General features: G+C 23.3%; 11 protein-coding genes across 11 annotated transcripts in view; 4 read left to right on the plus strand and 7 right to left on the minus strand.

Moving 5' to 3' along the window:
• The window catches only part of gdcA (gp64 and disintegrin-like, cysteine-rich protein), a gene marked incomplete at both ends in the record, with an annotated part of 1,274 nt that extends 432 nt beyond the window's left edge, over positions 1-842 (minus strand). Inside the window, 2 exons of the mRNA XM_641094.1 lie at positions 1-586; positions 727-842. The exon at positions 1-586 is cut by the window's left edge and continues 432 nt beyond it. Coding sequence (XP_646186.1) covers positions 1-586; positions 727-842 — 702 coding nt within the window. The remainder of the gene's footprint in view (positions 587-726) is intronic.
• Positions 843-2,162: 1,320 nt separating this feature from the next.
• DDB_G0269684 (hypothetical protein) lies at positions 2,163-3,725 on the minus strand (the record flags this gene model as incomplete). Its single annotated transcript, XM_641095.1, has 1 exon — positions 2,163-3,725. One exon carries the CDS (start codon positions 3,723-3,725, stop codon positions 2,163-2,165), a length of 1,563 nt encoding a protein of 520 aa, XP_646187.1.
• Positions 3,726-4,526: 801 nt separating this feature from the next.
• Positions 4,527-7,477, minus strand: DDB_G0269686 (WD40 repeat-containing protein; the record flags this gene model as incomplete). The annotated part of the gene is made up of 3 exons (XM_641096.1): positions 4,527-6,957; positions 7,067-7,182; positions 7,337-7,477. 3 exons carry the CDS (start codon positions 7,475-7,477, stop codon positions 4,527-4,529), a joined length of 2,688 nt encoding a protein of 895 aa, XP_646188.1.
• Positions 7,478-8,317: 840 nt separating this feature from the next.
• sdad1 (SDA1 domain-containing protein) lies at positions 8,318-10,879 on the minus strand (the record flags this gene model as incomplete). Its single annotated transcript, XM_641097.1, has 3 exons — positions 8,318-10,025; positions 10,141-10,523; positions 10,700-10,879. 3 exons carry the CDS (start codon positions 10,877-10,879, stop codon positions 8,318-8,320), a joined length of 2,271 nt encoding a protein of 756 aa, XP_646189.1.
• A 226-nt stretch (positions 10,880-11,105) lies between these two features.
• On the minus strand, positions 11,106-11,285 carry DDB_G0269690 (hypothetical protein; the record flags this gene model as incomplete). The annotated part of the gene is made up of 1 exon (XM_641098.1): positions 11,106-11,285. The coding sequence occupies one exon, from the start codon at positions 11,283-11,285 to the stop codon at positions 11,106-11,108; it is 180 nt and encodes a 59-aa protein (XP_646190.1).
• A 43-nt stretch (positions 11,286-11,328) lies between these two features.
• Positions 11,329-12,167, minus strand: DDB_G0270614 (hypothetical protein; the record flags this gene model as incomplete). The annotated part of the gene is made up of 3 exons (XM_641099.1): positions 11,329-11,350; positions 11,473-11,920; positions 12,014-12,167. The coding sequence occupies 3 exons, from the start codon at positions 12,165-12,167 to the stop codon at positions 11,329-11,331; spliced, it is 624 nt and encodes a 207-aa protein (XP_646191.1).
• A 1,237-nt stretch (positions 12,168-13,404) lies between these two features.
• Positions 13,405-14,397, plus strand: DDB_G0270914 (hypothetical protein; the record flags this gene model as incomplete). Its single annotated transcript, XM_641100.1, has 1 exon — positions 13,405-14,397. The coding sequence occupies one exon, from the start codon at positions 13,405-13,407 to the stop codon at positions 14,395-14,397; it is 993 nt and encodes a 330-aa protein (XP_646192.1).
• A 608-nt stretch (positions 14,398-15,005) lies between these two features.
• Positions 15,006-15,779, plus strand: DDB_G0270916 (hypothetical protein; the record flags this gene model as incomplete). Its single annotated transcript, XM_641101.1, has 1 exon — positions 15,006-15,779. The coding sequence occupies one exon, from the start codon at positions 15,006-15,008 to the stop codon at positions 15,777-15,779; it is 774 nt and encodes a 257-aa protein (XP_646193.1).
• A 1,099-nt stretch (positions 15,780-16,878) lies between these two features.
• On the plus strand, positions 16,879-21,253 carry DDB_G0270918 (hypothetical protein; the record flags this gene model as incomplete). Its single annotated transcript, XM_641102.1, has 4 exons — positions 16,879-17,114; positions 17,209-17,545; positions 17,647-18,055; positions 18,207-21,253. The coding sequence occupies 4 exons, from the start codon at positions 16,879-16,881 to the stop codon at positions 21,251-21,253; spliced, it is 4,029 nt and encodes a 1,342-aa protein (XP_646194.1).
• Positions 21,254-21,645: 392 nt separating this feature from the next.
• Positions 21,646-23,508, plus strand: DDB_G0269692 (hypothetical protein; the record flags this gene model as incomplete). The annotated part of the gene is made up of 1 exon (XM_641103.1): positions 21,646-23,508. One exon carries the CDS (start codon positions 21,646-21,648, stop codon positions 23,506-23,508), a length of 1,863 nt encoding a protein of 620 aa, XP_646195.1.
• Positions 23,509-23,612: 104 nt separating this feature from the next.
• pan2 (WD40-like domain-containing protein) overlaps positions 23,613-27,500 on the minus strand; it is a gene marked incomplete at both ends in the record, with an annotated part of 4,799 nt that continues 911 nt past the window's right edge. Inside the window, 2 exons of the mRNA XM_641104.2 lie at positions 23,613-26,564; positions 26,654-27,500. The exon at positions 26,654-27,500 is cut by the window's right edge and continues 239 nt beyond it. Of these exons, the coding sequence (XP_646196.2) occupies positions 23,613-26,564; positions 26,654-27,500 (3,799 nt within the window). The remainder of the gene's footprint in view (positions 26,565-26,653) is intronic.

Raw genomic sequence — 27,500 nt, forward strand, 5'->3', positions numbered from 1 at the left:
TAAAGTAGCAGCACATTCGTAACGGAAACCAGAACCTAATTGAACAAATGAAGAACCGTGGACTGAACAAGTGTCACCTTGGACTTTGTTGAAATTTGATTGACAGAATAAATCACCAGAGTTATCACCTTGTTTGGCACCACAATAGTTGTTGTATGGGCATTGACCGTCTCTAGTACATTTTGCACCGGTAGCATAAAGTGTTCTACATTGGACTGGAGTATTTAATGAGTTAGTACCATTACAGAATTGACCAAATGGACATTGACCATCGTTAGAACAAATAACGTGTGGTTTCAATGAGCAAATCTCTTCATTACATGTTAAACCATTACCACATTGGTAGTCTGAATTACAACTTTCACCAAAACCTAAATAATCTGGCATAGCACAAGTTTGTAAATTACCTTTGGTGGTTGTAACAGAACGACATGCGAATGGTTCTGCACATTCTGTGAATGGGGTGCCACAAGTTTCTCCTAAACCACTTAATTTAGTACAAACTGGGGTAAAGATTACTGAACTAGATGGACAAAAAGTACCATATTCACATGTAATATCAACTACACTATTATCTGTAAAATTACTATAAATTTATATATAAAAAAAAAAAAAAAAAAAAAAAAAAAAAAAAAAAAAAAAAAAAAAAAAAATTAAAATTAGATTCTTTAAAATAGTAGGAAGAAATAATAATAACCAAAAAAAAAAAAAAGATTAAAAACTTACTAATTATTAATGTTACAATTTTCACCTTCTTTTACACAAACACCAATAGAACAATATTGAGCATTCGTTGCTACAATTGAAGCTGCAAGAGCTAAAAGTCCATAAATAAACTTCATTTTAATTTTATATATTTATATATTTTTATTTAAAAAAAAAAAAATATTAATAATTAAAATTTGGAAAACTAAATTATTTAAATAATTTTTTTTTTTTTTGAAAAATCAGAAAAAAAAAAAAAAAAAAAATTATTAATAATTAAAAATAAATTATAAAAATTTTGTTTTTAATTCATAGAAACTATAAAAATATCTTAAAAAACTGCTGTAACACGATAGGATATTTATAACTTTTTTTCAATTTTTTTTTTTTTTTTTTTCTGATTTTTTTATTAATTTGATTTGGTTTTAAATTTTTTTTTTCTGATTTTTTTTTTTTTTTTTTTTTTACTTAATTTTTTTAATAAAGTAAATAATTTTAATTTTTTATATGTAAATTTCGTATTTTTATTTTTATAAATATTTTTTTTTCTTTTTTTTTTTTCTCTCTAAATAATTTTAATTTTTTTATTTAATAAATTTTTTTATTTGTTGATTTTTTTATTATTTTTAATATTATTTTCCATTTTTTTTTTATTATTATTACGTAAAGCTCTTCAATGAAACTTTTTAAGTTAACCATTTCTGATTTGAAATTTTATCAATTTTCAAAAAAACGGAAAAAATATCTTTTTTTCGATTTTTTTTAGCTTTTCAAAATTTTAACCTTTCACAAAATTTATGAAAGAAGAGATCACACAAAAAGATTCAACTGATGAATTATTATTTTTTTTTTTTTTTTTTTTTTTTTTTTTTTTTTTTATAAAAATAATTATTATTAGAATTAATCTAATCAGAAATTTTAAAAATAAAAAAAAATAAAAATAAAAATAAAAACAAAAAAAAAAAAAAAGGTATGAAAACCTGTCACCTGACTATCCTTAAAATTTGATAATTATCTTTGAATAAAAAAAAAAAAAAAAAAAAAAATGGAAAATAATATTAAAAATAATAAAAAAAATAATAAATTAAAATTGAACAAAAAAATTTTTTTTTTAAAAATAAAATTTTGTGATTGACTAAATTTAATTATAACAATCAATATATCCATAAACATCACAAATAAACGAATCACCAATTCTTAAAATAAAACTTAAAATATCTTTAGTTTATTATTATTATTATTTTTTATTTTATTTTTTTTTTATTTATTTTATTATTATTTTTTTTTTTTTCTATCCCCAACTCAAATTAATGAATTATTGACCAGAATTTGTTTTTTTTTTTTTTTTTTTTTGATATTTTTGATCTTTTCATTTTTTTAATCCTTTTTTTTTTTTTATTTTTTTGAAAAAAAAAGAAAAAAAAAGGTGGAAATTTACATGAAAAAAAGGTGGAAATTTAATGATGTATAGCAGTTAAATTGGAAGTTGAAGAATGTTTTTGAGATAATAAATTCATTTTGTGTGTGGATGGATTTCTTTTTGTTGGTGTTAAATTACTACTATTATTGGATATTCCACCACTGCCGCCCAAAGTAGATAAACGTTTTGTTGGAGTTTGAGAATTTGAAATAATTTTGTTGAACGAATTTGGATTGTTTTCAATTGAACCAACAGAAATATTGTTATTATTATTATTATTGCTATTAATGTTATTATCACAAGAAAAATAACTTAAAAGATTATTTGAACTTGTATTATTACTATTATTATTATTTTCTTGGTTGGCAATAGTAGAGAAACGTTTTGTTGGAGTTGAAGAACCACTATTATTTACAGAGGGTGAACCAGAGGTAATATTTCTAGTTGGTTTTGGACTTGAAGAGATTATTGATAAACGTTTACTTGGTGATAATAAAAGTGATGGCGATGATCTGAATACATCCTTTGATTTTTGTAATTTTGATAAACGTAAATTTAATGGTGTTGATGGTTGTTGTTGTTGTTGATAAAGTGGTTTTTGTACTTCACTTGATCTTGATAATTGATTATCGAAAACTAAAGATGAATCAAATTCTTCTTTAAGATCTTTCATAATTAATGAATCAATATCAACATTTTCAATAGTATCAATTTCTGTTGTAGTTGTTGTTGTTGCAATAGCTGTTGGTACTGGTTCAGTGGCGATTTCAACATTATCAACATTACTATTGATTGTTGGTTCAATTTCAGTAATAATTTCTTCTTTTTCTTCTTCTTTTTCTTCCTCTTTCTCAACTTCTTTTTCTTTATCAGAATTATCTTTGATTTCATTTTCTAACATTTCTTTAAATGATAAATATACAGTGGTGTCCTCTTGAATTGGACTTGATGGAATTGAAATTTGGTTTTGATTCAAAGATTTTGTGAATGGTGATGAACATGTTCCTTCAGTGGTGGTGGTAGTTGTAGTAGTTGTAAAGTTGGCATTATTATTTTTTAAATTATGAATTGGGGTTCTAGAGATTTTAAGGGAAGGTGATCTTGGATCAAAATTCATTTTAATTGGAGTTCTTGTGAATTTGATTGATGGTGATCTTGGATCAAATAATAATAATGAAATTTGTTTCTTTGGTTTAATTTGAATTGGTGATCTTTTAAATTTATTATTTGATGGTGATCTTGGATCAATTAATAGATTATTATTATTATTACTATTATTATTATTATTATTATTATTATTATTATTATTATTATTATTATTATTATTATTATTATTATTATTATTTGTGGTATTTTTAATTTTATTTAATTGAATTGGTGATCTTTTAAATCTATTATTTGATGGTGATCTTGGATCAAAGAAAGCTTGATTACTATAATTTTTTTTAAATGGTGTTCTTTTAATTGACTTTGATGGTGATCTTGGATCAAACATTTCTATTTTATTTTCATTATTTTTTTCATCACCTCCGATATTATTATTATTATTATCATTTATTTCTGAGCCAAAAGAAAGAAATTGTTTTTTAAAAAATTGCATTTTTTTTTTTTTTTTTTATTTTTTTATTTTTTTTTTTTATTTATTTATTTTTGTTTTATTGTACAATTATTTATATTTATATTTATATTTATATTTATATTTATATTTATATTTATATTTATATTAATATTATATTTATATTTATATTTATAGTTATGAAAATATATTTATATTTATATCTATCTCTATATTTATCTTTATCTTTATATTTATATTATCTTTATCTTTATTAACTTTAAAATTTTAATAATAATAATAAAAAAAAAAAAAAAAAAAAATTATTAAATTTAATAATAAAATAATTTATTGCAAAAAAAAAAAAACCCATAATTTTTCCAACAGTTGGCATAAATTTTCAAAATATTGGCGCGATTGTTTTAAAAAAATCAGGGGAAAAAATAATTTAAATTATTTAAATTGTGAAATTTTAAATGTCACTTTCATAAAAATTTTATAAGGGTGTTTGTCCATAGTAGGTTGGTGTTTGTCGCCTTTTTTTTTTTTTTTTATAATTTTGTGTATAACAAATTTCTTTGGAAATGCTCGCAGATTTATTTTTTGAAAAAAAAAAAAAAAAAAAAAAAAAAATTGTTGTGAGCAAATTTGGCAATATTAATATTTACAATTTATGATTTATTTGGATTTAAATAAAAATTCATTTTTATGTTATTATGTAAAGAATTATTATTTATGTGTGGTTTGAGGTTTATGTACATTTATCAATAATTATTATTATTGTTATTATTATTGTTAATTATTGTTATTATTTTAATATTAATTATATTAATTATTAATTATTATTTATTGATTTGAACAACCACTAGGTACTGGAAAACTTGAAGTATCATCTCTTTTTGGATATCTATCAAGTGTAGCGTAGTGATTTATAGTTTTCTTTCTTCTTTGCATTTCAGTTTCATCTGGATATTCTTTCGTTGGTTCCCATAAACAAATATAAGGATCTATACCACTCGTTGCTATACATGGTTCATTTGGATGACATACAACACTATTTACATGTGAATCGTGGCCTTCTAAAATTCTAACGATTTTTGCAGACTCTTTATCCCAAATAAATAGTTTTGAATCATCTGAACCAGATACTATATATTCGGAATTTGGACCATAAAAATTTACAGATTTAATAGTTTGTTCACTAACATGACCAGAATAAACTTGTTTAAATGTTTTTGGTAAAAATGGTTTGGAATTATTCTTTTCACTATCTTGTTGATCTTCTTCATCCTTATCTTCATTATCATCGCCATCATCATCACTTTCATTTCCATAATAGCTATCATCACTTTCGTCATCATCATCTTCTTCTTCTTCTTCACCATTATTACTATCATCTTCGGTTAAATTTTCTTGGTCATTATCGTTATCGTCACTATTATCATCGCCGTCATCATCATCATCATCATCATCTCTTTGTTCAATTAATCTTGCCTCAACTAAAAGTTGATGATAATAATCAAAAATAAGTGATAGATCTTGTTCATCACTATCAAGTTCATCTTCATAATTAGCAACATTATCATTTTCACTATTATTATCATTTTCAAGTTCTTCTTCTTCTTCTTCTTCTTCTTCTTCTTCTTCTTCTTCTTCTTCTTCTTCTTCTCCCTCTTGTTCTTCTTGTTCTTCCTCTTTTTCTATTTTTTCATTTTCACTATCATTTATTCCATTTTCCTCTTCTTTGTCATCTTTAGTACTCTTATAATCTTTTTCAATTTCTTTCTCCTCTTTATCATCTTCCTGTTCTTCTTTTTCATTTTTCATTTTAAAATTTGAATCAGAATTATCTGTTTCATCATTTAAGCTGCTAATGGGTGAGGTTGTTGTATTTGGAGGAGTTGTATTATTATTATTATTATTATTATTATTATTATTATTATTATTATTATTATTATTATTATTATTATTACTATTATTATTGCTACTACTACTACTACTATTGCTATTACTACTACCAATACTACTATTACTACAACTACTTAAACTTATATCACTATCTGTTTTTGCTTTTTTCTTATTTCTTCTCTTCTTTTTATTTAGTTTGCCAATTTTAGTACTTTTGATTGGATTTTCATTTTTATTACTATCAGTATCGGTTTTATTACTTTCATTTGATCCACTATCATTAATACTACCACTACTACTATTACTAGTACGACTTACAATACTTGAACTACTATCTCTTCTTGATCCACTATCATTAATACTACCGCCAACACCCCCACTACTACTACTACTACTACCACTACGGTGACTACTTCTACCACCACCACTACTACCATTACTACTATTAATATTACGACTATGACCACGTGAATGATTTGATCTTTTCTTTTTCTTATTTTTATTTTTATTTTGATTTGAATAATCTTTAAAATAATCTAAAGAATATTCTTTTGAATAATTCTTTTTCAAATCATAAAGATAGATATTATCATTTAGATAGGTAACGACGATTTCATTACCATTCTTACTGAATGCACAACCAGTGGCTTCATCCTCCGATGGGAAAGGTACCTCTATATTACGATATATATTTACAAATGATTCACTTGAATGATTTGGTATCATTCTTTGATCGAATAATCTTACCGTTCCATCCGATGATGCTGTAATGAAACTATATCCATCAAATGGGTGATATTCAACTGAAAATATTGTTGTTTTTGGTATAGATATTGAATATCTAAAACTTCTTCTTAATGGTAATGGATCAAAATTAATTAATAAACTATTACCATATTTTATTGGATTTTCATTTAAAGTGGTTTTATTTGTAGTTGTTGTTGTTGTTGTTGTTGATGTTGTTATTGATGAAGAAGGTGAATCTGTTGTTGAAGTGGATTGTTGTAGTTGTTGTTGAAGTGGTAATGCCATAGTTCTACCTCTACCACCACCAATTACTTGAGGTAGAATTGCTCTATAACCATCATTATTTGAAGGAGCAGTTTGAATTGGTTGAATTTCCGTATCTTTATATTTTAGTCTAACATCAAAAAGCCTAACTGATCCATCACTAGAAGATGATAAAAATACTTGTGGTTGAGTTGGACAAACTGATAACTTTAATACTTTTTTACTATGATGTTTATAAACTGTACATTTTTGATTCTCAATATCATAATATCTAATATCCGCATCATTTCCACCAGATATAACTTTTCTATTATCATTATTTAAAAAATTGGTTGCAAAAACATTTGTTGAATGTCCACTTTTATTTATTTTTTCAAAAAAATAAGAAAAAAAAAAAAGAAAATTATATGTTAATATATCTATACATAATATATATATTATTTTAAAATTCTAATGGTATTACTTACTATAAAGTTGTTAAACATTTCCTTTTACCAACATCCCAAATACGAACAGTTTCATCATCACCACCTGAAACAATCAATGATCCATCATCGTTGAAATTAATTGAATTAACACATTCCTACAAAAAATTTGAAAAGATTTTAAAAAATAAAAAAAAAATAAAGTTAATAATTAATTTTTTTATTTTTTTATTTTTTTGGCAAAAAATGTGTGGTTTTTTATTTTTTTTTTTATTTTTTATATCTCATTTAATTAAAAATGTTTATACAAACATTATGTCCATGAAGTTCAGTTTTCTCTAGAGTTTCAATGGCATAATTTGATTTTGAAAATTCATCTTTTAATTTATTGATACCACTTCGATTTTCTGACAATTCTCTTTCGCATAATAATTGATTGAATTTATTTATCATTTTTTTCTGGAATTCTTTTTTTTTTTTTTTTTTTTTTTATTTTATTTATTATTTTTTTTTCTCTTTAGAGTTACTTTACCCAATGATTCCCCCATAAAGTGTACGATTTTTATTTTTATTTTTATTATTATTATTGTTATTATTGTTATTTTTTTATTTATTTTACTATTTGTTTACAATTGCTAATATATATAGATTTATTTATTTGAATATAAATATTATAAAATTGAATATTGATACCCTATTGAAATAATCCTTTTTTTTGTTTCTTTGGTTTTTTTTTTGTTACTTTAGTATCTTTAAAATAAAAAAATAAAAAAACAAAAAAAATAAAAAAAATAAAAAAAAAATAAAAAAAAAAAAAATAAAAAAAAAAATAAAATAAATAAAAAATAAAAAAAATAAAAAATTTAAAAATTGTTTAAACTAAGTAAGTATTTGGAATGTTTAAAAAAAAAAAATAAAAAATTAAAATATAAATTTGGAAAAAAAATATTTTTTTGAGGTCAAGGATTACTGTTAATATTTTTATAAATTAATTGAAAGATAAGATAAAATTTATAAAATACAAATAAAAATTTTTTATTTTTTTTAGTCAGTTTTTGGATAAAAAGCAATTTTTTTTTTTTAATATTATTTTTTTTTTTAATATTATTTTTTTTTTTTATTTTTTTTTTTATATTATTTATATCTTTTTTTTTTTTTTTATTTAATTAAATCTTTTTTTTTTTCTTTTTTTTTCTTTTTTTTTTTTTTTTTTTTTTTTTTTTTTTTTTTTTCTTTTTTCTTAAAATTGTAAAAACTTGGGAAAAAAAAAAATTGAATGAAAATTTTTGATTTTTAATGTCTACCTCTTTTTTGTCTGGCAGAATGTTCTCTTTGACCAATTTGTTTATCTCTAAATGATTTAAGTGATTTTCCTCTAACTTTTTTAGTTTTGAGAGTGAGAACGAATGGTTTGGTGACTTTTGCTTTGTATTCATTTGTAGTGGATTTACCAGTTTTATCTCTTCTACTTGCTTTACTACCATAACCACCATCTCTACCCTCCTTTGCTCTTGCAATTCTTTCCAATTTCTCTTCTTTCTTCTTTTTATGAGCACCTTGTAAATCTTCTGGTCTAATTAAACCATGAACATTTTCACCATTTTCATCATCATCTTGATCCATATCTTCATATTGTTTATTATTTTCTCTAGCTTCTTTTAATATTCTTAATTTTCTAATTCTAATTAATTCTTCATCTGTTAAAACTTTAATATCATCAGTTCTTAAAACTTCAACTTTTTCTTTTTGTTGTGATTTCTTCTTTGTTGGTTTAATTTCTTCTTCTTCTTCTTCTTCAACTTCTTCCTCAACTTCTTCCCATTCTTCATCATCATCGTCATCACCTTCAATTTCTTCACCTGATTCCCAATCTCCTTCTTCGTCATCTTCCAATTCTTCTTCATCTACTTCTTCTTCATCTTCTTCATCCTCAACCTCTTCATCCTCTTCACCTTCTTCATCATCATCATCAGAAACCCATTCAGAATTATTATCATCATCAGCAGTAGTAGTATTAACATCTTCCCAACCTTCATCATCAGAATCAGAATCAGAATCATCATCAGATTCAAATTCTTCACCAGCTTCAATTGCGTCTAATCTTGCATTTAATTCTTCATCCATTAATAAATCTAAACCGTCAATACCTTGACTAACTTTTTGATGACCAAAAGCTAATAAACCAATATCAGTTTTATTTTTACCTCTTTCTTTCTTTGGTAACATTGATGGATAATTATCTTTAAAGAATTGAAGTAAACTTTTACTTGCCATGGCAACACCTTTTTCTTTCTTTTCTCTATACTGAATGAGATCAGCTAAAAGCACTGTATCAATTGCTAATGGACAACGTGAACAAATTGAACGAATTGTATTTAACCCAATTGCAATAACATCGGAACCACAACCATCATTAACGAAATATTTGGCGATTGTCATAACCAATGGTTTCAATACATCCGGATCAACCAATTCATGACATGACTGTGCCAACACTGCCAATAGATATGTGATATTCTTTTGATGTGGTTGTAAATATTTTTGAAGGAATGGATAGAAATTGTAAACCATCAATTTATGAACGTAAATTAAACGTGATATAAAATTCATTATCATAATTCTAGTCTCAAACTTTTCAGTTGTCTTTACCAATACATTGAATAATTTATCACAGTATCCTTGTGGGTCGTGAATCAACTCAATTGCTGGGAAATTTGGTTGCAACTTATTGTCCTCCTCTTGTTTGGCTTTCTTTAAATCAACTTTACTCTTTGCTAAACGTGTTATTCTACCCTTTGTCTTTTTACCAACACGATGTGCCAATGATTTCTTTCTAAAGTTATCCTTTGCTCTCTTCTCTTTCACTGCTTCATCCTCTTCCTCTTCATCTGGTTTATCTGGATTATCAATATGTAAAAAGAAATTTAATGTTGTAATTAAAATCTTTGAATTTTTTGAAAATACACCATTTGAAATAACATTAACAGTCTTTGTATCGTGCCTATACATATATATTGTTTTTTTTTTTTTTTTTTTTTTAAAATTAAATTTATAAAATTAATAAAAAGAAGATTTCTAAATTTCCACCCCTTATTTTTTTTTTTTTTTTTACTTACCAAATCTTTTTTCTAAATAATTCTATCATAACTTTTAATGACATTTTTGAAGCAATTTCAGAATCATCATTCATCATTGTAAACATGAAATTTTGAAGTGTTCTATTTAATTTTTGATTCTTTTGTTTTAAATTTGTATTTTTAATATCAGCAACAATATGTGAATATAATAATGAACGAAGTGGTTTATCATGAACTCTAAATAATTTGAAAAATAATGATAACATTTGAATTTGTGGTAATAAATTACGATTTCTCATTAAAATTAAACTTTTTGCTAAAATTCTTCTTAATTCTGGTTCTAAATTATTACAATTATTTTCTAATAAATCTGAAATTTGTTTTGGAAATTCTGATAATTCTTTTGGATAACATACACAAACCTTAATTTTAATTAATTAATAATAAAAAAAAAAAAAATTTGTATTAATATTATAATTTTAACTTTTTTTTTTTTTTTTTTTTTTTTTTTAATAATGAAAATAATAATCATAATATAATAATAATAATTATTATTATTATTATTAAGTTAAATAAAATATTCTTTAGTTATACTTACATGACTTAAATAACTAACTAATTGAGAAAAATGTTTAAATTCTTTAGTTGGTTTTAATTGAAAGATTTGTAATTGTGTTAAATAATGTTGGTATTGTAATAAAAATTCCTCTTTATAAGCAGATGGATCACGTTTTGTTAAATTTTGAAGTTGTAAAAGATCTAAAATTCTTGTACCCATTTTTTTTTCTATAAATTAATTGTTTGGCGTACCTCCCTTTTACGATTGATTATGAAAAAAAAAAAAAAAAAAAAATTTAGGAAAAAAAAAAAAAAAAAAAAAAAAAAAACCGACCGAAAATGATTTTTTTTTTATTTTATTTTTATTTTATTTTTTTCTTTTATTTTTATTTGGCATTTGAATTTTTTTTTTTTTTTTTTCTTAACAAAAATTTTATTTTTAGAATTTAATTATTTACTAAGTTCTTATTATTATTATTATTATTATTATTATTATTATTATTATTATTATTATTATTATTATTATTATTATTATTATTATTATTATTATTATTATTATTATTATTATTATTATTATTATTATTATTATTATTACTATAGTTTTTATAAAAAAAAAGTTTAAACATTAATTTTAATATATAAAAATAATTAATTAGCTTTATTAAAATTTTAATCATGAATACATGATCTACTTTTTTTATATAAATAAATAAAATTAAATTGAAAATTAATAAAATAAATAAATAAATAAATAATTAAATAAATAAATAAATAAATTTTGAATAAATATTTTTTTTTTTTTATAAATTAAACTCTTCATCATAATTTACTAATGGTTTGAATGATGGTTCACCTTCATCTTCATTTGGAGAGTAGATAGGTCCGGTTAAAAGTAAAGGAATATCACTGCTATTTGATCCAATCAAACCAGTGAATCCTTCATTTAGTTGGATATCCATATTTTCATTATTTTTAATTTTAATTGAAGATAATGGTGGATTTTCAATTGAAATTTCATTTTCAATGAAATGTCTGAGAATTATTTTGTTCTCAATGTTTTGAAAATATAAATAACATTCAATTAATAAAAATTTAATGCCATTTTTATCTCTATTTGAGAATTTGTTATATTTATATTCTCTACCATCCTTATCTACCCCAAATCCTTCAGGATTCATACTACTTCTAAATTTAATATTTTTTTCATTAAATTTTCTGGGAAGTCTTTTTTTATCTTTGAGTACTAAATGTAAACTACCAACTAAAAAATAAAAAAAAATAAAAAAATAAAAAAAAATTATTATTTAATTCTGATTTAAAAAATTTATAATATATAATATAGATAAACACTTACTTAAAGGTGTGGTTTCCATTGATTGATCAATATTTTTAATTGGAATTAAATAATCGTCAATAAAAACTGACAAATTATTATCGACAATAGAATTAGCATAAAATAAAATTTTAGCATAAATTTCAAAGGATAATTTATTTTTTAAATTTATCATTTTTTTTTTTTTTTTTTTTTTTTTTTTTTTTAATACCAAAACAAAATTAAATAAAAATAAATATTCAATGGTTAAAAATAAATAGAAATGAATTAAAAAAAAAATTACATTTACATTTATATGTTTTTTATTTTTTTATTTTTTTTTATTTTTTTTTATTTTTATTTTTATTTTTGATCTCAAATCTTAAAATCAAAAATTATTATATTAAAATTATTTGTATTTTGTTTATTTTATTGAGTTCAAATAATTGAAAAAAAAAAACAAGAATGCATTGTTAATGATACTATGAGAAATTTTTTTTTTTAATTTGTATTCATTGCCAATCCCCTTTATAAACTTTTTTTTTTTTTTTTTTAAAGACGGATACTATTTTTAGATAATAACATGGTTATTATTAATATTATTTTTTTTTTATTTTTTTATTTCTTGTTTTGAGCTTATCATCAATAATAGTTTTTTTTTTTGAATATAATTTTCATTAATTTTTTATTTCTACTAAGTCGGTTATGAAAAAACAAATTTATTATCAAAGAATGTGTTTTGCCACACTTAATTAACCATTAATAATAGTAGATATAAAAAAAAAGAGAAAAAAGAATATATTAATGAGTTGATTATTTTTTGTTTTTGGTAGTGGTTGTTGTTGTGTGGAGTGAGAGAGTTGTTGTGTGAGTGAGCGAGTTGGTGTGCTTTTTTTTATTTTTTTTTTATTTTTTTTTTTTTTTTGTGTTTTTTGTATTTATTATTATTATTATTATTATTATTATTATTATTATTATTATTATTATTTATGTTAGTATTGTTATATATAATTTTATTTGTGCACGCTTTACAATTAATTTGGCTTTTTTTTATTTATTTTTTTATTTTTTTTTATTTTTTTTTTTTTTGATTACATATTATAGTATTGTTTTTTATATTTTTTATAATAAAAAAGTTGTAATGTTTATAAAAAATCAATTAACTTCCCTTACCCAAAAACCAAAGAATATAAAAAATAAAAAATAAAAAATAAAAAATAAAAAATGAAATTAAATTTGGAATTGTGATCGCTTATGATTTTTTTTTTTTTTTTCGATTTCACTTTGAGATTGCTAAAAATAACTGAAAAAAAAAAAAATGTGGAAAAAAAAAAAAAAAAAAAAAAAAAAAAAAACTCCCCTCAATAACTTTCTATAAAATTTTATTTATCGTATTAAATAAATAAATAAATAAGAAAATAAATAAAATTAAAATGGGACATTTAAAAAATATTTTATTTATTTTAATTATAACTGTTTTTGCTGTTAAATCAAGTGAGGTGTCAAAATATAAAGCCTTTTCAATATCTGGCCCAGGATGCGATTCATCATTAAAAATTAATTTAAATGAGGCAACATGCTCATTAAATTGTGGTGTTTATTTATCAATTGAAAGTCAAACAGATCAAGATACTTTCAAATCTAGAATTTATTCAACCAGTAAACAATCATCTGAAAGTAAACAAGAAAATTCATCAGAGTTTTTGTCATCTGACTCACATCCGTCATCGGATTTATCATCATCGGATTCATTATCGTCATCTGATTTATCATCAGACTCATTATCGTCATCTGATTTATCATCATCGGATTCATTATCGTCATCTGATTTATCATCATCGGATTCATTATCGTCATCTGATTTACCATCAGAAACAACACCCTCCCCCACAACACCAGGCCCTTCAACACCTGCCCCCACAACACCAGGTCCTTCAACACCTGCACCTGCTGACCCTGCTCCTGCTGATCCTGCACCTGCTGATCCCGCTCCTGCTGATCCTGCACCTGCTGATCCTGCACCTGCTGATCCTGCACCTGCTGATCCTGCACCTGCTAATCCTGCACCTGCTGATCCTGCACCTGCTGATCCTGCACCTGCTGATCCTGCACCTGCTGCCCCTGCACCTGCTGATCCAGCACCTGCTGAACCTTCCACCGCCGCTCCTGCTGCCACTGTTCCAAGTGAAAATTTAGTAGCCTCAGTAACAAATTGCGTCAGTGAAAATAAATTAGAGGAAGTAGATATTGTTTGTTCCGATAAACCATCAACTTTTACAATTCTTGGACAACAATTCTCTGTTACATGTTTTGAAAATAGTCTTATTGAGGAAAATGAACAAGATGGTTCAAACTCTCCAAAAATCTCTGTAAAATATTCAACTTTAATTTTTATTTTATTTATTACTTTTTTAATTTTATATTAAAAATTCAGTAAAGATCTTTATCCCATTGTATTCTAAAACTATCAAAAAAAAAAAAAAAAAAAAAAAAAAAAAAAAAACTAAAAAAAAATTCTAATCAAACCTTTATACTTTTATGTTTTAAATTGTTTCTTTATTTATTAAATATATATTTAATCTTTATTTCCAGTTTTTATTTTTAAATTTCTTTTTTTTAATTCCAGTTTTTATATTTTTTTTTTTTTTTTTTATTTTTTTTTTTTTTTTTACTTTTGTTTAAATTGTCACTTCTTAATATTTTATTTGTTTTTTTTTTATTTATTAATTTTTTATCATTAATTTTTAATATTTAATTATTTATTTTTTACTTTTTTAATTATAGTTAAAAAAAAAATTTTTCCCTTTTTAAAAGTAATAATAAATAATTAAGAGGTGAAAGAAATAAATAATAAGAAATTTCAACAAATTTTAATATAATAAATATTTATTATTTAATATTTAATATTTAATATTTATTATTTTTTTATTTTTTAATTTTTATTTTTTTATTTTTTTTTCATTTTTTTTCAACTTTTTTTTTTTTCATTTTTCATTTTCGTTTTGATCAACAAATAGCCACTACAAAAATAAAAATGTTGAATAATTTAATTAATAAAAGATTATTTACTTTAAATAATACAAAGAAATTATTTTTAAATTCTCAACCAAAATTATATAGTTATAGTAATAAAAACAGACTTTTTTCAACAAATTCAACAAATTCAACAAACCCAACAAATTCAACAAATCCAACAAATCCAACAAACCCAACAAATTCAACAAATCCAACAAACTCAGCAAACTCAACAAATAATAATGATGAATATGAAGATAGAAATTATGATGAATATATTAAAAAAGGAATTTTTTTAGAAGATGATGATGGACAAACAAGAATGTATAAAATCTTAAAACATAAAATGCGTGAGACAGAAAAGGAACTTAGAGAAGGATTAAAAATGAGTGATGAAGAATTTTTTAAAGGTAAATCATCATCAAAACAAATTTTCCTTAGTAGACATGGCACAATTACATTGGCAGTGACATTAGCAATTTTCACAGCAACTGCAATGTTCTTTTATTTTGGAAAGAGAAAACACATTTTATTATCACAACAAGTCGATTATCATACAACTGCAATCACCAATGAATTAAATCAATTAACAAGTGATAATCAAAAAATTTACGATTCTTTATCTTCCTCTCAAAATCAAGATCAATTAATAACTTTATTAATTGATAAAATCTTAATTGAAAAAGGTATTCTCAATAATAATAATAATAATAATAAATCAATAACCCCAGCTGAATTAAATAAAATAAAATCAGAATTAAAATCAATAATTGTAAATAGTATTAATAAATAAAAAATAAATAAATAAATAAATAAATAAAAAAAAACAAAAAAAAATCCAAAAAAAAAAAAAAAACAATTGTTTTTTGGTTTTTGATTTGTTTCAACCAAAAAAAAAAAAATATCTGATTGTGTTGATGGCCATTTTATTTTTATTTTTCATTTTTTTTTTATTTTTATTTTTTTTAATTTTTTTTTTTTTAATTTTTTTTTTTTTTTTTTTTTTTTTTTTTTTTTTTTTTTGCTTAAGCTCAACTTTAGATAATGCTCATCATCGCCAACAAATAATAAATTTATTTATTTATTGTTTTTTGGTTTTTTTATTTATTTATTTTTTTTTTTTTTTTTGTTTTTTCCACACAACCCACATTTTTTTTTTTTTTTTTTTTTCCCATTTTTTTTTTTATAGCCTCAAAAAAATAACACACAAAAACAAATAATTTATCTTTAGTAGTATCTATTTATTTTATATTTGTTTTTTTTATTATTTTATTTATTTATTTATTTATTTATTTATTTATTTAATTATTATTTATTTAAGATTGAAAGTCAAATAATATTGTACATACCAATATATTTTATAAAAAAGCACTTAAAATTTTAACATACACATACACCAACACCACCACACTTATATATACAACCCAAACACCACACTATTCACACAAACTTAATCAATAATTATTATTATTATTTTTTTAATTTTTTAAAAAACATTTTGGAGAAAAAAAAAAAAAACAAAAAAAAAGACAGAAAAAAAAAAAAAAAAAAAACACATCATACAGAAAAGTCATCCATTCATCCATAATTTTTGTCATTCATTCATTCGTGTATTTACTTTTCATATATAAACTTTTTTTTAATAATAATAATATTAGTTATAAAGCAACTATTATAATAAAATAAGTTACCTTTATTATAAATTTGTTTAATTAATTAATCAATTAATTAATTAATTAAAACCAGATTGATTTTAAAAAAAAAAAAACAAAAAAAAAAAAAAATAAAAACAAATAAAAAAATCACAAATAAAATAAAAATAAAATATAAGACAATAAAAAAAAAAAAAGTGGTATTGGAGAAATAGTAAATAGAATATAATATATAAAGAAATGAGTAGAAGGAAAGCAACACCAGTTGGAGAGGATACCCTTTTTAATAAATTTTTAATAGTCGGACTTGACCCAGACACATTCCAATCATCATTAGCTTTCCAATGGATACCAAAGAAAATTGGTGAAACACCATCACCAAAAGAAATTGAAAGAGAAGATACTGATAATAGAAAAGTTATTGAATTTTGTTTTCCAGAATCAAGTGATGAATGTTCAAATATTATGAAAAAAAGGTACATACATAATTTATCACATTTTAAACATTTTTTTTTCCTTTTACTAATAATAATAATAATTTTTTTTTTTTTTTTTTTTTTTAAAAAAAAGTGATACTACAATTAAATTTTTTTCATTTGTTTTAACAGATTCATATGGTAATAAAACAATTGCATATTGTAAAAGATTTATGAGATCAATTGAACCAATTTGTTATTGTATTATAAGTAGAAAACCATTCTTTAAATTATTTGATAGAGTATTCATTGCAATTCAAGAAAAGTATGAAATCAAATCGAAAAATAGTATTCATAATTTACTTTCAGCTTTAATAGCATATCCAATTCCAAAATCTTCAACAACCATTGAATTAACAACTACTGCTACAAATTCTGCAACTGAAAATTGGGTATTTCCATTTTTAAAACCAAGAACTAATTTTGATCATGTAAGTACATCTATATTAATATATATATATATATAATATAAAATATATATATTAAAATATAAAATATTAAATATTAAATTAACATTTATTGTAATTTTTAGATTGATTATGAACTTATACATAAAATGAATCCAGCACATATTATTAGATTATTTGAATTTGCAATTACAGAGAGTAGAGTTATATTGTTATCAAAGGATATATCAGTTGTATCCAATGGTATTTTAGCATTATCATCATTATTATCACCATTGGTATGGCAACATATTTTCATTTCAATTTTACCAAATGCATTAATGCCATATGTTGCTGCACCAATACCTTTTTTAGTTGGAATTTTAGAGTCATCACTTAAATCATTTTATCAACAACCAACTGAACAAGTTATTCTCTACAATTTAGATACTTTGGATTTCATAATAGATCCTGATACAAAATCATTATTACCATATCATATTAGAATTTATTTGGATAATTATTTAAAAGAATTTAAAACTCAACATCCAACTTGTATGTAAAAAAAAAAAAAAAACATTTAAAATTAATAATAATAATAATAATAATAATAATAATAATAATAATAGTAATAATAATAATAATAATAATAATAATAATTATTAATACTTTTTTTATTATTTTTATATTTTTTATTTTAAAATAGATAATAATGATTTTGATTCAGAAATTAGAAAACCATTTTATTCAGTAATTTATCATTTATTTCAACATTATTCTAATTTTATGTTAAAGAGTGGAGCAAATTATAGTTTTTTTAAAGATCAATTTTTAGAATCACCATTAAATTCACAAAATAAAAAATTATTAGAAGTTATATGTAATTCTCAAATGGTTGAAGTATTTTTTGGTGAAAAGGAGAATGAATTCTCTGATAGTGGTGAAGTGAATTGTGAATTCTTGAATGGCGCAAGAGAGAAAGCCGATGAAATACCATTCTTTTCAAGAAAGAAACTTGGTCAATATGATTGTCCAGCATGTTTAAATTCGACTATATCATTTTCAACTTGGGATTTAAATGGATTCATAATTCATAGGGAATGTTTAAAATGTCGTACTTGTGAAATGGCCTTTGAAAATCCAACCGATGATAAAGATAAAATTGAAATAAAGAAAATTAATGATGGTGAAGCTATAAAAATCTATTGTACAGATTGCAGAAGTAAAACATTTATGAACAAAATTAAAAATACCTCTTCTCATTCAAAACAAAAATTTTATAATTTCATTAAAACTGATAATTTATTTCATAATTCAATTGTATTAAATAATAATTATAATTCAAATAATTTAAATGTAAATAAAGATAATAATAATATTAATTATAGTAATAACTATAGTAATAATAATAGTAATAATAATAATAATAATAATAATAATAATAATAATAATAATAATAATAATAATAATAATAATAATAATGGCGTTAATAATTATGGATTTGGACCACAACATCCTTTACCTATGTCAGTGTCTCACGAAATTCATAATTTCAAATTTAAAAATAGTACAAATAGCAATAACAATAACAATAACAATAACAATAGCAACTCCAACACCACCACCAACAACAACACCAATAATAATAATAGCAACAACCAACCAACGCAAACATTACATATACAAACTCAACAACCATTGACACCATCAAAACTGGTTGTACCAAAACCATTAAATACTCAAAATAAAGGAAAATCACTTTCAAGTGCTCAATTCGCTCAAATTTTAACTAATCATCATAATCATACGCAACAAAATAATAGTAATATTAATAATAATAATAATAATAATAATAATAATAATAATAATAATAATAATAATAATAATAATAATATTAATAATAATAATATTATTATTAGCAATGGAAAATCAGGATCAGGTGGTATTCCGTTACAAAAATCATCATCTTTAGGTAATAGCTCAAGTGGTACTGCCAATATTACAAGTGGAAGTTGTATTACTTTTGGAAATAATTATAGTAACAATATTGGCGGTGGCGGTAGTAGTAGTAGTAATAGTAGTAGTGGTAATAATAGTAGTAGTAATAGTAGTACAAATTTAAATAAACAACTAGTTGATAGATTTAAACCTCCACTACCTCCTACTCCTGGTGAAAGAAAGGAAAGAGCATTAGAACAAATGAAACAAAGAAATATTCATGTTGTCATTGAGGATTATCAATATACTGCTGATAATAATAATAATAATAATTATAGCAACTACAACAACAACACAGATAGTTCAATTCCTTCATTTTCATTTTCATCTAGTCCACAAAATCCACCACCACCAATTTCACCAAGAAGCCAAAACAACAACAACAATAATAATAATAATAATAATAATAATAATAATAATAATAATAATAATAATAATAATAATAATAATAATAATAATAATAATAATAATAATATCAATAGTAATAATATCACCACATCCAATTTAACTAAATCAGTATCATATAGTGGAACAATTAATAAACCTGCTATACCAGCCCGTAGTTTTAACAAAGATATTGAAAAAGAAGATTTAACTCAATTTCAAAATAGTAATAAAAAAAATGCACCCCCACCAGTACCAGAGAGATCAAAAACTCCCCCACCTCCCCAATTATCATCGTCACCATCATCATCATCTAATGAATCATCAACAAAAATATCACCCCCATTTCTTTCACCAAGAAGAAAATCAAATCCTGCTATTTTACAAGTTTATGCTCAACAACATCAACATCAGCAACAACATCAACACCTACAAAAAAAGAGTATACACATTAAATCATCACCTTTAAATCCAGTATCAAATCCTATTCCAATTACTAGAAAAAATAATAATAATAACAATAACAATAGTAATACATCATATTCACCATCACCACCTGCAATACCACCAAGACAATTACCACCAAAATTATCTAAACCAACAACTAGTTTCACAAAACTTCCTGATTCAACAATTTTAAAAAAAGCAGCAAAACCAACTCCTCAAATTTTCGAACCATCTTCCTCCTCACCACAACAACAACAACCCCCATCTCCCATTAAAAGTTTTAACAAAAATAGTCCAAATAGAAATAATAATAATGGAAATAACAATGGAAATAACAATGGAAATAACAATGGAAATAAAACACCATCGCCACCTCCACTTCCAACTAGAAAAGTAAATGTTATTAATAATAATAATGGTAATGGAAATAAAACACCATCACCTCCAAAAAGCAATATTGCTAATCCTTCTTCAATAGCTATAAAACCAATTGTATTTGATGAACAACAACAACAACAACAACAACAACAACAACAACAACAACAACAACAACAACAACAACAACAACAACAACAACAACAACCACCTGCAATTCCTGCAAGAACTCCTCCTAAAACATCCCCACGCACAATGGTTAAAGAATACAATAACAACAATATTTATTATCACAATCAATTTCAGTATAAACAACCTCCAAAACAACAACCACCACCACAACAACAACAACAACAACAACAACAACAACAACAACAACAACAACAACAACAACAACAACACTTATCAACCTCACCCCCAGAAATTAAATCACCAAGAAGACTCAATAAAACATGTCATAATTGTGCAGAACCATTAAATTGTAAGATACCAATTACTATGTTTGAAAATAATTACTATCATCAACATTGTTTCAATAATAGTTATTAGTTTATGTAAAAAAAAGAAAAAAAAAAAAAAAACAATTCTTGTTCAAATAAAACTATTTTTATCCTATTATTCATTTAAAACACACTTTATTATAAACCCCACTTTTTTTTATTTTTTTTTTATTTTTAATTTATTTTTAATTTTTTCTCTTACACCAACACTTGCTGAAAAATTTTATTTTTTTTTTTATTTTTTTTATTTTTTTTTTGTTTTTTTTTTTTTGAAATTTGGTTTATTGTAAAAAAAAAAAACCATTTTCGAAAAGTCATTTAATTAGATATATTATTTTTTTTTATTTTAAAAACCCAACTCTACCACCCAACTATTATCATGATATAATTTTAAAAGAATTTTTTTTTTTCCCAATAATTTTTTTTTTTTTTTTTTGTACAATGAGTATAAATGATAATTTAAAAAATCAAAATAACACAAATTCGGCCAACCCTAATAATAATAATAAAAATAATAATAATAATAATAATAATAATAATAATAGTAATAATAAAATGTCACCAATAAAAATTGAAAATATTGAAAATATGAATGGGAAAATTGAATTAAATAATAGAATTATAGCACCACCTCCACCTCCACCATTATTAATTAATAAAAAATGTACTTCACAAAATGATAGCAAAAACAAATCGGAATTAACAAAAAGTATATTATCTTCAACAGAATCTATGAAAACACTTTTAGAAAGTTTTCAAAGAAATAATCTATCAAAAACAAAGACAAAAGTTAGGACTGCAGATGGAAGGGTTTATGAAGAACAACTATCAGATAGCGGTCATTTGATAGAATATAAAGGTTTGGATGAAAGTACTTCAATTAAAATTTATAAAGAGAAAACTCAACTTACTTCTTTTAATTACTGTGAGAAATTTAAACAATGGATACCCTATTCACATATTAGTAATATTATCTTACCAAATTCTCCAACAACTACAACTATCAATACTACAACAGCAGCAACAACAAATACAAATACAACAACAAATACAAATACAAATATAAATTCTATTAATGAGAATACGTCAAGTTTAAATTCAAATGATACAACTACAGTATTTGAAGATAAAATTTTAACATTTTTAACATTTAATGTTTGGTTTGATTCATTTTTGTGGAAACAAAGGGCAGAGAGATTATTTAAAACCATTGAAAGTAAAAACCCAGATGTTATTTGTTTACAAGAAGTTACACCAATGTTTTTAGATTTTTTAAAGGACCAAAAATGGGTAAAAGATAGATATTGTATATCAGATAATGGTGATTTAGATACTGTCTATCCATATGGTGTGGTAATATTATTTAAATATGATACAATGGTTTTAAAACAAATGTCATTATGTCCTCTACCCGATTCAAAACAATCAAGAAAAATGATATCTTCAATTTTTTCAATTAATAACTGTAATAGTATTAGTGATGTAAATAATAATAATAATAATAATAATAATAATAATAATAATAATAATAATAATAATAATAATAATAATAATAATATATCTTTAACAACTTCAAATACTTCAAATAATTCAAATGCTTCAAATACTTCAAATACTTCAAATACTTCAAATACTTCAAATACTTCAAATACTTCAAATACTTCAAATACTTCAAATACTTCAAATACTTCAAATATCAATAATAATATTTTAATTTCAATTTCAACAGTTCATTTAGAGAGTTTAGATATTAATACAGAGCCAAGAATTAAACAATTTAATATGGTTTCAGATTTTATTGATAAAAGTAATATTGCATTTGGTACCAATTTAATAAAACATCATTTTATATTGGGTGATTTTAATTTTGGTTCAAATTCAAGAGAAAATTTTGAAATTAGTAAAAGAGGATTTAATGATCTCTGGAAAGATTTAAATAATAATAATAATAATAATAATAATAATAATAATAATAATAATAATAATAATAATAATAATAATAATAATAATAATAATAATAATAATAATAATAATAATAATAATAATAAAATAGTGAAAGAGAATGAAGGTTTTACATATGTTAAAAAACCAAAACGTGTTGATAGAGTTTTGTTTAAATCATTGGATATGTTTGATTCATCAATTAAACTTGAACCACAAAGTTTATCTTTAATTGGTTTTGAACCAGTTGATATAGATTCAAATACCCGTTTAATTGAAAATATACCTTTAGATGAACATATCTATCCATCAGATCATTTTGGTTTATTAGCAACTTATAAATTTTCTCAAAAAATAAAATAAATAAAATAAAATAAAAAATGTACATATGTAAACAAAAAAAAAAAAAGACAAGATATAAAATCTAAAAGGGATGTGTTTTTTTTTTTTTTAACTTTTTTTTTTTTTTATTTTTTTTTGTTTTGATTTTGATTTTTTAAAGGAGATTGTGGCGAAGATGTCGCAGTGGTTGTTGTAGTTGGTGAAACTTGTTGTTTAATTTGATCAAGTAATTGGTTAACAGAAATTGATAAATCAAAATTAAAATTTAAACTATCAATTATACTTGAAGGGATTTGAGGTAAAGATTGTAGTTCAATATTTGGTTCGGGGACCTTAAAAGAAAGACTTCTTCCGATTTGATAGATTTTGTTTAGAGTTTCATCAAATTCTTTGTTTCTTACTAATTGAAGGTAAGCTTTATAGAGATCCATTGCAGTCTTTGCATCTTCTACAGAACAATGAGTCTCTGATTGAATATCAATCTTTAGGAGGATATAAGCCAAGAAACGAAGTGAGAGCTTTCTTTGATTCTTTAGTTGAAACAATTCTACGGTATCGATGATTTGATTTGGTGGTACATAAATATTAATGATACGGAAATCCTTTTTCAAACCATGTCCAACAAATTTCACACCTTGGTCAACGAGATAACGAAGTTTAAGATAACAACTCTTTAGGGTTATAACATTTTTAGTGGATAACTTTGGATCTAAATCACCGGGATTAATACCACTGAAACGAGTTAGATAATCTGTTACAGGTTCAATGGATTGAATGTAATCGTCAAAAAATGCTTCACCATTTTCACGAATGATTGAAACACGTGCTAAACTAAAATTACCAGGTTGAATGATAACTCTTTTACCATCAGAACTAACCTCTGTTTCCTCTGGACCAATAGAAACAAATTCTGTATCAATAGCGACGAGATCATTCTCTTTAGGTATGGTATTTGCTGTTGCTGGTGTAAAATTGATTGGTGTTTTACATGTTACCATATTATTTTGTAAATAAACTTCTTTAGTAATGGTTGAAATATGTGGTGGTATTGGAATATTTGTTATTGTGGTATCGGTAGAACTATTGCTAACTACCTTATTATAGTACAAAATTGATGGTGTCTTCCAATTAGTATCAAAATGTGTTACATCGGTTGGTGAACATTCATTAATTTTGAAATCATTGAAATTAAACCATGTTGAATCGATATAATTTGGACGATGTTTATTATTATTATTATTATTATTATTATTATTATTATTATTATTATTATTATTATTATTATTATTATTAAAAGTGGTTGTGTTGTTGGTATTATTTTCATTATCACTATTACTACTATTATTATTTGATCCAAGTAATTCTAATGATTCTTCTTTAAATTCCTTATTATAAAAATCAGAAACTTTAATTTGAGAAACACAATGACCTTGTTTTGGTATCCTTTTCACTTGATCTTTTATATGTGATACACATGCAGTCAATTCATATAATTGACCATCTTTGTTGATTTCTTGTGTTAAATCTTTTGGATCAACATGATGTTTTGATTTCTCTGGATTATTTGGGTATTCTGTAATAAATAATTGACCATTATCGTCGATTTTAATTCGAATTTTTAATGGTAACCATGTTATCTCTTCAATTGGAGTTGCAGTGTTGGTAGTTGTTGTTGTTGTTGTAGTTGTTGTTAATTGATTATTATTTATTAGTATTGATAAAGATGATGGAGATAATGAAGTTGAAGAATTTGATGAAGTTGAAGAATTTGATGTAGTTATTTGATGTGTTGGTGTTGAAATCGGCGTTGATGATTGATGGGTTTGATGAGTTGGTGTTGAAAAATTTGGTGGTGATAATGTCTTACCATTTGGTGTTGATATATTTGTATTATTAATTGGTTGTGAATTTGTATTACTATTATTATTATTATTATTATTATTATTATTATTATTATTATTATTATTATTATTATTATTATAAGTTGAGGGTGGTACTGTTATTGTTGATGTTGATGAAGTTGTCGTTGTTGTTGAAGATTGCGATTGTTGTAAAGGTATTGATGATGGTGTTGCATTAAAAGTTTTCGAACCAGGAATAATATTTGCAACTTCATATTTCCAATATTCTTCATTTTCTTTTTTTAAACAATTTGCATTTATACATAAAATATTTGGTAATGTTTTGAGTTGTTTCTTTTGAAAGGTTGATGAAAAAGTTGAACATTTTTCACACCATGCAGGTGACTTAATTTGCTTTGTTAAACTAAGTTTTAGTAAATTACTAAAAGTTGAATCACCGCCCAACTCTTGCGGTGTATTTGGATAAACGATATCATATTGGAATTGTCTTGATTGTTTTTCATATTGATGTCCACAATTTATACATTTATTTGATGAAGTTGTAATTGATCCAAATAATTTATCAATTATCGTATCATTAATATTACTTATACAATTATTATTTGTATTATTTGTATTATTATTATTATTATTAGTATCATTATTTGTATTTAAATTATTATTATTATTATTATTATCATCATTGTTATTATTGTAGGTTGGAATTGGAGGAGTTAATTCTTTTTGAATTTGATCTAAAAGGAATCTATTAAAATTTGCAATTAATTGAGTTAAAGGTATTTGTGGATCAGGTGAATCACCAGATAAGAAAATACTTAAGGCAGCAGTTTGAGGAATTTGTTTTAATACTCTAATAAAGTTACTGGTGTCAACAATGTTACCTTGACATTTATCCATCATTTGGAAAACAAAACCAAGTTCACAGCTAAGACAATAGTTTCTAGTACATAAATGATTCAACATTGTCTCTTTAATTTGTGGTATGAAATAAAGGTTTTGAATACAACTATTGGTATAACTATTTGGTAATATATTCTCTAATCCTGCAAATTTAGTTTTATTATATTCCACCATATCAAAATCTTCAACTCCAAACTTTTTAAATTTCATTTCTCCCCATCTATATGATTTGGGTGGTCTAATATGTGACATTGATGATATTGTTAAATTTGATAAAGTTTTTTTGCTACCATCTTCATATGCTTTACCACGAATCTATTTTATTAATTTAAAAATATAATAATTAATTAACATTTTTTAAAATATTTTATAAAAAATAAAAAACAAAAAAAAAAAAAACTTACCTGTTTTCTTGAAATACCAGTATTTGAAATATAACCAACGAAATCATGTTGTTTTAAATGAACTAATAAAGATGAATTAATTGGTCTAGTTGGTAAACCAACGGGATAAGATAAATTTGGTTTCCAATAAGAGAGTGGGAATTGATCATAAGGTGGCACAGGGGGTGGTTGATCAAAGATTACATCGCTTAATGGAGAATATTCATCCATTTTCTGAGGTCTTGATAATTGGGTGAATGGTACACATTCAGTTGGATAAGGATTAATGTTGACGTGAATATCCTCTTTTTCAGCCCATTGATGAACTAAACCACCACTATCACCAAATGCCATACACTCGCCTGTTGGTGCGATATCAAACGATTGTAAATAACCAAACAAAGAATCTATTTGAAGATAAGGTGGTGATTGGGATTGAATATCGCCTTGAACATCACAAAGGTAAATTTGATTACTAGACTCACTAACAACCACAACCGTTGAATAGAATATTGGATGGAATTTAACGATTGATGGTCTTTTATATTGAATTGGTGGTAGAGATCTCATGGTCTTTATATCGTATACCCTAACAATTGGATCGATATACATTTGACCCAATCTTGGTGAACAACCACAACTAACCAAAAGGTCACCTTTAATATCGACACTCTTTATATCGCCTTTATGAGCGGGTAATGAACTTTCAATTCTCCAAGTTCTAGGATCCAACATTGATATCTCACCATTGGTTTGACCACACCATAAACTTCTACCCCTGTTGATGGTTTTAACACCTGATGACATCGTCACCTCTTTCACCACTTTACCTGTAAAGAAATCCACAACATATAATGTATTTTGATCT

This window comes from Dictyostelium discoideum (genome assembly GCF_000004695.1).
Source record: "Dictyostelium discoideum AX4 chromosome 1 chromosome, whole genome shotgun sequence".
Taxonomy (NCBI): Eukaryota; Evosea; class Eumycetozoa; order Dictyosteliales; family Dictyosteliaceae; genus Dictyostelium; species Dictyostelium discoideum.